An 8791-nucleotide genomic window follows, 5' to 3' on the forward strand; every position below is an offset into this window, starting at 1 on the left:
GGCGAGCGCGAGAGAGGGAGAGAGACAAAAAGGCTGCCGTCACTGGAGGTGGCGGCTACTGCTGTCACTGAATAGATGTGAGTTCACTCCGGGTGCTGTGTGTGTGTGTGTGTGTGAGACTGTGTGACTGGAGGCGGAGGGAGGGGGGGGTGCGTGGGAGGAGTCTCAGTGCTGTTATTTGTAAAAGCTTTTGATGGATGATTGCTCAGAGTGTGTGTGTGTGTGTGTGTGTGTGTGTGTGTGTGTGTGTGTGTGTGTGTGTGTGTGAGAGAGAGAGATAGAGGGAGTGAGGGAGTCCCCCCCTTTCTTTCTATTTTTTTTCTAGTGGCTCACTGTTCAGTGCACAATGACTCAATGAAAAGTGGAGGGGAGAGGCAAACACTGTACGGCTGCACGAGAGAGAGAGAGAGAGAGAGAGAGCACAGGAGTAGAAGAAGAGAAGCCAACTGGAGGGAGCTCTAAAGCCAGAGACAACAAGAGGAAGAGGAGGAGGAAGAAGAGGAGGATATACTTGTCTTTTTTCCTTGACATCAAGTTGCAGCTGAACTTCACCTGGCTGTGCTGCCTTCTGTCTCAGCCTCTTTCACGCATTTCACTCGTTGGACTTTAAGCATTTTCGTGCACTTTTGGAGGTGTTGTCCTGCTGCTGGTGCTGCTGGTGCTGCTGGTGCTGCTGGTGCTGCTGGTGGCGGTCAGTCTTCCCTGGAAGAAGGATGGTGAAGGAGGGGAGAGGATCTGTCGGCTGGTCTCTGCAGTGTGGTGGAGTGCCGCAGGAGAAGAGCAGGATGCCTGCTGGGAGAAGCGGTGATGAAGCTGGGTCAGGAGGCTGGAGGACGGCGGCAGCGGCGGCCCCAGGCAGAGCTCATCCGTCTGGGCTGCGGATGATGCTGGCGTGGGGAGTCCTGGTGCTGGTGGCAGGACGGGGTGTGGAGGCGTGCCCCGCTCCCTGCAGCTGCCTGGGGAACACGGTGGACTGCCATGGCCTGGGGCTCCACTCCGTACCCAGGAACATCCCCAGAGGGACCGAGAGGCTGTGAGTAGTCCTGCACCAACACACACACACACACACACACACACACACACTTTTCCACTTGACTCACAGGATTCAGAGTGCTGGTCTGCGGCATCATTGCTCTTTCCTGTAATTGTTCCCTGTTGCCAGCACAAGGTTAATTTTTCTGTCATTTTTTCCATCTTATCACGATTCACAAATATCATTCAGTGTGTAAATTCCTCATCGCCTATGAGAGACAAATTCCAAGCATATCGTCTTCTTCTCTCCTGCTCCTTCCTCATTCACCTCATCTCTCTATCTTGTTCAGCTACAACTTCACGATAATCTCTTGGGCCGTCCTCCACCCAAGAAATTCTCAGTTGACGAAACAATTAGTCGATTTAATCAATAGATCTGTAAAGCTCAGTTTCTCCAGTTTAAATCTTGTGTTTGAAATACGTCACTCAGCACGAGAAAAGCATAAAAAAACTACTAATTGACGAATAAATCTTAGTTGACTGAAACCAAAATGACCGATTGGTCGACTAACCGACCTGATAGAAGCCCAGATGTTCTCATTTTGTTTGTGTATGTTGCACCTCTTGCCGTAAGACAGACTCACAATACAACATAACGTTTGTACATATGGTGGAGACAGTCAAATCACTAAAGGGGGAAACAAACCACCACTGACAAAACTCAGATGGTTGATTTGTCTTTACGATGTGTTCCAACATTTAAAAAGCAGTCGGAGTAGCATAGGGCGGGGCTTACTGTGATTGACAGGTCCGTACCAGAGCCGAATATGCCGTCTCTACGTCACTCCTCCTCAGTCCAGATATCCATTCACTGGTTGCAGAAAACCAAGATGGCGACGGCCTCAATCCAAATCGCTGAACTCAAGGTTTCGAAACGGCAGTCAACAAACCAACGGGTGCAATGAGAGTGTCCGTAGCCGCCGGAGAAGCAGCGCGAACAAGCCAAATGTTCCAAAAAAACCCCAAAGTTACGGTCATACTGATCCTCTCAAAGATGTAACGTAGCTGCACTGCATTGTGGTCCGCTGATGACACCGTCGGCGTCTTTAATTGCTGCCTCTCGCAGTCATTTCCTCTCCTTGTGCTCGCTGAATGAACCCTCGCTGTTTGATTCTGATTTACTGCCACTGCTGCGTAACCTCTGCTGTAGTGCAACCGTTTCAACCCTTTTGACAATTATCTACAAAAGAAACGAAGATGCTCCCAAAGAAATGAGCCCAGAAATGCAAGTCATGTCCCCAATATCTTCAAATGTTGTTCGAGAGAATTTTCCTCTCATCTTTTATTTAAAAAAAACTAAAACCTAATGAACATTGCATCGTTGTGTGTTTGTGTATATGTATATACATATATATATATATATATATATATATATATATATATATATATATATGTATATATATATATATGTATATATATGTATATATATATATATATATATATATATATACGTATATATATATATATATATATATATATATGTATATATATATATATATATATACGTATATATATATATATATATATATATGTATATATGTATATATATATGTATATGTATATGTATATATGTATATATATATGTATATGTATATGTATATATGTATATATATATATATATATATATATATATATGTATATATATATATATATATATATATATATATATATACATATATATATATATATATATATACAGGGTGTGTGTGTGTGTGTGTGTGTGTGTGTGTGTGAATAATTGATGATTGTCAGCGGTGCCCGGCAGAGACACATTATCCTTCCTCCTCTCTGGTTTACTGTAGCGTGGAGGATGTTTTCCGCTCTGAGGCTGATATCTTTATGACCGGGGGGGCCGGGGCCTCGGGCCCCCCCGGTCAAAGACGAATGGCCTGGAAAAAATCAGCTGTGAGCCTGCAGACCCGCGTGCTCGTTTGTCTTTTTTATTCTACATCCCTGAGATGGTTTCCTCCCGGACAAAGTCGTTGTAACTGAGTTAAACGATCCTTTATTGTGTCACCCGCTGACACGCGTTTTATTGCTAGTTTCACTCCGTCGAGCGGGAAGATGTAGTTCATGTCATGACATTTTATGCCAGGATGCTCAGCGTCTGATAGGCTACTGGTCCGGGTCACTCCGTGCCGTTCGGTGTGTCCTCTGGATTCTTTCCTCCTCCCTGAGCAGCAGTCCACCGTCCTGCAGACGCAGACAGCCTCTGCCCTGCAGTAACTCATTAAACAGCTATTTGTTAAAAGGGCTCGTCGCCCAATTAGCATGTAAAGTGATCTGAGTGTGTGTGTCAGCTGGACAGCTAGCCGCTGGGGGAGAGAGAGTCACTGGTGTGTGTGTACAGTATTCCCTGGGAGACGGGCAGCAATAAGAGGGTAATTCATCAAGGTGACTGCACCAGTCACACTAACCCCCCCCCTCCTTGGATTGTCATGGCAACGCGGAGAAATGGATGCCCCTCCGGGCCCCGGTGAGAACGGTTATTTGAGCTGAGCGTGTGTGAGAGGAAGAGGATGTCTGTGCAGACGTGTCCACGAGCGAGAGAAGAGACCGGACTTAAGCGCCGTGGTGTCGGTGAAACGCCGGTCAATCCTAAATGTCTTTGTACTGGAGGAGTGATGTTTGGGAGTTGTTGAAGAGAGCAGACCAGTTCAAACCCAGAGTTTAAATCAATCGGTTTGTTTCCTGCTCGAAGAAACACAAGCGCACAGTAAACTATTGTCGGCTATTGTTGTTTTGTAAAAAGAAAATGGTCATTTTGATAATAATGAGCAATGGCCCCTTAAAATGATGTTGTTATATTGATGCATACTCTGCTTTATGCTTTATGGTTTGACTCTAAATGGACCATCATTTATTAAATGAACATCATGGTTCTGAAGAGTGAAGCCGATGCTTCATGTGTTAAAGCTGCATTCTCTCTAGTGTCCACCAGGGGGCGACTCCTCTGGTTGTATAGAAGTCTATAGAAAATGACTCTACTTCTCTCTTGATTTATTCCCTCAGTAAACATTGTAAACATGAGTTTATGTCTCAATCTCTAGTTTCAAGTCTTCTTCAACACAGCATGATGTTCATTTAGTACATTATGGTCCATTTAGAGTCACACAGACCACAGAACGCACAGCACACTTCTGAGGACGTTGCATCGACTTTACGTTCTGGAGAGTGAACACACGACACGACTTCCTGAAGCTGTCCAGATCCCTCAGGACGACCCGCAGACCTCAGTCAGCTGTTTCCCTTTGGGAACGTGGAAACTGTCCACAGAGACGTCTTTGGTTTATCCAGAGTAACCTGGACATTGTCTCTGGAAAGAGACATGCTAGATTTTAGTTTGTTCCACTACTGTGAGCAGCACAAACAGAATGGCGTTGAGTTGGTTGCTCTATCTTAAAAAGAGTTGTAAAGGAGCCGAATGATTTAGTTTTTCTTCCATTTCAATATCAATTCCCAATCTTTGTCTCCGTCTCCCTCTCTCACACACACACACACACACGCACACACACACACACACACACACACACACACACACACACACACACACACACACACACACACACTTTGTTTCATTAGCAATGCCTGCCACCTCAGCTTCTCCCTCTGTCTCTCTCTCTGTCCATCTCTTATAATCATCTAACCAGTTCCCCCGCAGCCCCTCAGACGCCGCTAATGAAGTGTCATTAGATCTGTGTGTGTGTGTGTGTGTGTGTGTGTGTGTATAGTCACAGCCACAGTGCTGCATCTGGGGAGAAAGATGTGATGAAGGGAGTGAACAGGAGGAGGGACGAGAGGCCAAATAAGGGAGGGGGTAGAAGGGGAGGTGACAGAGGGAAGGATGGTGCTATGAAAGAGGTGTTGGGGGGGGGGACTAAGATTGCTTATACATCTGCAGTGCAGTCCTGTCTCGACTCTGTAACATTTCAGTGGTTGTCTTTTGCTGGTGGGGAGATGACGGTTGAGAGCAGCAGGACGGCGTGTGGGGGGGCATTGGCCACAATCAGATGTTTCCAACTGAAGGTCCTGAGAAACCTCCAGCTCAGTAACGTCTTGGGCTGGTTGCTCTGTTCTCGTGTGACCAAAGAAACCAGCCCCGGGTTGCACACAATGGCTCTGAATAGGTATTGCTTTTTAAAAGGGTTGGTAAGAAATGTGATGATTTGACTTTAAATACTGGCAGTTTAATGCCCCTCCCTGACAATGTGATCAGGATCCAATGCTGCATGTCTTAAAACTTGCATTCGCTCCCTTCGGCCAAAATGCCGAACTCAGGACTTCAACACGGCCGTCCACTGACCAATGGGTGACGTGACTGTGACTCGGTCCACTGACCAATGGGTGACGTGACTGTGACTCGGTCCACTGACCAATGGGTGACGTGACTGTGACTCGGTCCACTGACCAATGGGTGACGTGACTGTGACACAGTGTTCGATGCTTCACTCTGTTGAGGAATTAATGGCGCTTAAAAAGGATTCGATACTCGGCTCTACTTCTGGATGAGTGCCTCTACTCACTGTCGTCTCTATATTTCCTGTCTATATGTCAGATCTAACAGTGGAGAGCAGAGCTGAGCGGATCAACTGCCTCGCTGCCCACTGAGGCTGTGACTGTGTGTGTGTGTGTGTGTGTGTGTGTGTGTGTGTGTGTGTGTGTGTGTGTGAGACGCGTTCTGCTTTAATGAGCTATTGTTTGGCCGAGTCGCCACCCGAGGGGAGTCTGTCGCTCGGCTGACCCCTGACCCCGCCATGCTGCACAGAACTCCATTAACCACGCCTCGTCAGGGCTGCAGAGGATTTCTTTGCAATCAGCGGCTGATATTTTTCAGACTCGTGTGTGTGTGTGTGTGTGTGTGTGTGTGTGTGTGTGTGTGTGTGTGTGTGTGTGTATCCGAGTATCCGTACGCGACAACATGGCCATCGCCTCGCTGTTCATCTCTCTCCCTCCTCGTGCTTGTTTTGCCTGTGCGGTCGAACTGTCGGCGTGATTTCACACACATCCAGGGAGTGATTCTGGACCCCGTCTCCATCCATCCATCCCTCCCTCCGTCCGTCCCAGCCAATCTCTTGCAGTCTGCCCCCCCCCCCTCTCAGTACTACCTCCACCCTCAGACTGTAAGACCTCCAAAAATGTTTCTTTTCCCCGTAGGATGAGATTACGTCGCCTTCCACTCCAAAATAAATGCCACAGCCTTGACTCTCGTGCTGCAGTCCTCCGTGCCAGCTCGTGTGACATTGTTGGAGCAGCTGCGAGAGCCAAAGCAACAAAAACAACAACTGGATTGATCACTTGTAAGAGACCTGCGTCCGTCGCCAATCCATTGACAGGAAGCGGAAGTAACGATTTCACATAACAGAAGAGAGGAGCACGTGTGTTATGTGCATCTCTGACTTCCCCGTGACTCCAATCCCCCAATCCTGTTGCATGTTGCCGTTACGGTTGTTGTTTTCAGTCTTCTAATTATGGTGTTGATTGACTTTTACAGACATCTTTGCCTCCATGTTGTGTCCCCTTCATTCAGTCACACACTGAGGATTCAGCACCTGGTGAATCAGCATTGGCTTCACTTTTCAGAAGCAAAGGGTGCCGGCGTGTACTGGTCCCGCCAAAAAGAATATCGCTTTGAAAATCTGAGATCATACCGGCGTGGGTCCTCTCTCTCTCTCTCTCTCTCTCTCTCTCTCTCTCTCTCTCTCTCTCTCTCTCTCTCTCTCTCTCTCTCGCGCTCTCGCGCTCTCGCGCTCTCGCGCTCTCTCTGTCTCTCTCTCTCTCTCTCTCTTAAACGGTACAGGACAAGGTCACACTCTGCTCCACCCTTCACAGTAGTACAGTAACATGACACCACACACACACACTGGTACGCACACTGGGTTCAGTTTCCCTCTCCTTCCACAAAGCCTCGTCGGAAGAGTGACATCATCCCCTCTCTTTCTCCGCAGCTGTCAATCAAAGCGGACAATGAGGGCGGAGGGTTGAACCCCTCCCGGTGTGGGAGCAGCCAGTGTTGAGAACGGAGCCGGCCTAATGACAATATCACGTAACACGCACTGACAACAGCTTCTACCTCAAGTGTGTTTACCAACTGCCTGGCGCCTCCACCGTGAGGGGCTTGGAGTGAGTGCAGCAGCACTGACGCCCTGCAGGGAGCAGCTGAGGAGCTCGGTCGCTTCTTCTTGCAGCTTTCAGCTGACGCTGGCTGATTTACAGTGAAACAAAACAAAGACATGCAGATTGCCCTCGCAGTGACCTCCCACAGTAAAAAAAACAAAAAACTCTTCTCTGCAAACTGAAAATGAGTTGAAAGAGCAGGAACAATGGGCTGTACAGTACACGGACACTTCCACAGCGTACGTTGATGGAAAGTGTCCTTGGAAAGCTTCATCTTCAGAACAAATAGAGCTCGAGGATGATACACGCCGGATCACGTGGCTGCTAAAATAGAGTAAAACTGATCACACACACAAGGTACCATGTTTGGAATGCGGAGGAGTGACGTAGAGACGTATACGTCTCTGGGAGCTCCAGATATGATCTACTTGACTCTAAATGTACGAAATGAACATCACGCTGGATTGAAGAAGACTTGAAACTAGAGATTGAGACATAAACTCATGTTTACAATGTTTACTGAGGGAATAAATCAAGAGAGAAGTAGAGTCATTTTCTATAGACTTCTATACAACCAGAGGAGTCGCCCCCTGGTGGACACTAGAGAGAATGCAGCTTTAAGGCACTTTGGTTTCGGTTTCACTCGGCAGAACCGGAGGTTGCTGCATCGACCAATCAGTGGTCCTTGAATCTCGACCGATCCACAACATTTTCAATTGCACCATGTCATGTTGCACGTGTCTCAGATTTCATTGAGTATTTTGAACGCACCGACATTGAGCCGCTTCACTTCCTGCTCTCTGATCTGCTGCTGTTGTCCCGTTTGCTTGTTTTTCAGCGACCTGAACGGAAACAACCTGACGACCATCACCAAGGCGGACTTCTCTGGCCTCAAACACCTCAGGGTCCTGTAAGTGGCAGCCGCATTCACCCGTTCACAGAGCGATGCTCCGCAGTGACACGCGAGCCACACACAGGTGCTTGTTTTGGGCGTCAGTCACATTTACAACAGGGAGGGGTTCATCCGCCGCCCTTTGACCCGGGTGCACGTGGCCCTCTGGGAGAGTGGGTTTCCCGTGTTGACCCGATGACCGGGACTGTTGCGGAGCGTCAGCGACGGACACGAGGTGTTAAAAGAGACGACGGGCCGGGAACGAATGACTCCTCAGGAGGCCTGCTCAGATCAGATCAGCAGCCCGCTGGGGGCCCCCGGGGCTCGTTGCTGTCAGGAGGGGATTGAGTGTGACACCGGTGGTCCACTATGTTGTAAAGGCAAAATATAACAACACGTCAAAGTTTTTTGTTTTCTTAATTATATTTTAGGAACATAAAGCTATGAGGACCTTTGATCAGACCATAATAAGAATACGTGTCTGAATCAACAGCAATATATTCCTTCATGTGTGTTCGGTGTTCATTTCTTTGTCTCTTTTATTGTTATCGTAGCCATCTGATGGAGAACCAGATCAGTCACGTGGAGCGAGGAGCCTTTGATGAGCTGAAGGAGCTGGAGAGACTGTGAGCGCACACACACACACACACACACACACACACACACACTTCTATTTCACGTCGGCATTCGCTAATCCAACGTGTTTCTGTTCCTCCAGTCGCCTCAACAAGAACCATCTCGGCCAACTTCCAG

The 8791-nt window shown here is 47.8% G+C and overlaps 1 protein-coding gene across 1 annotated transcript in view; it reads left to right on the forward strand.

Annotated features, from left to right (window-relative positions):
• Positions 1–713: 713 nt before the first annotated feature.
• Positions 714–8791, forward strand: part of LOC306785093 (slit homolog 1 protein-like) — a gene marked incomplete at its 5' end in the record, with an annotated part of 100001 nt that continues 91923 nt past the window's right edge. Inside the window, 4 exons of the mRNA XM_079279318.1 lie at positions 714–1033; positions 7985–8056; positions 8593–8664; positions 8757–8791. The exon at positions 8757–8791 is cut by the window's right edge and continues 37 nt beyond it. Coding sequence (XP_079135444.1) covers positions 714–1033; positions 7985–8056; positions 8593–8664; positions 8757–8791 — 499 coding nt within the window. The remainder of the gene's footprint in view (positions 1034–7984; positions 8057–8592; positions 8665–8756) is intronic.

Source organism: Melanostigma gelatinosum (genome assembly GCF_949748355.1).
Source record: "Melanostigma gelatinosum genome assembly, chromosome: 11".
NCBI lineage: Eukaryota > Metazoa > Chordata > Actinopteri > Perciformes > Zoarcidae > Melanostigma > Melanostigma gelatinosum.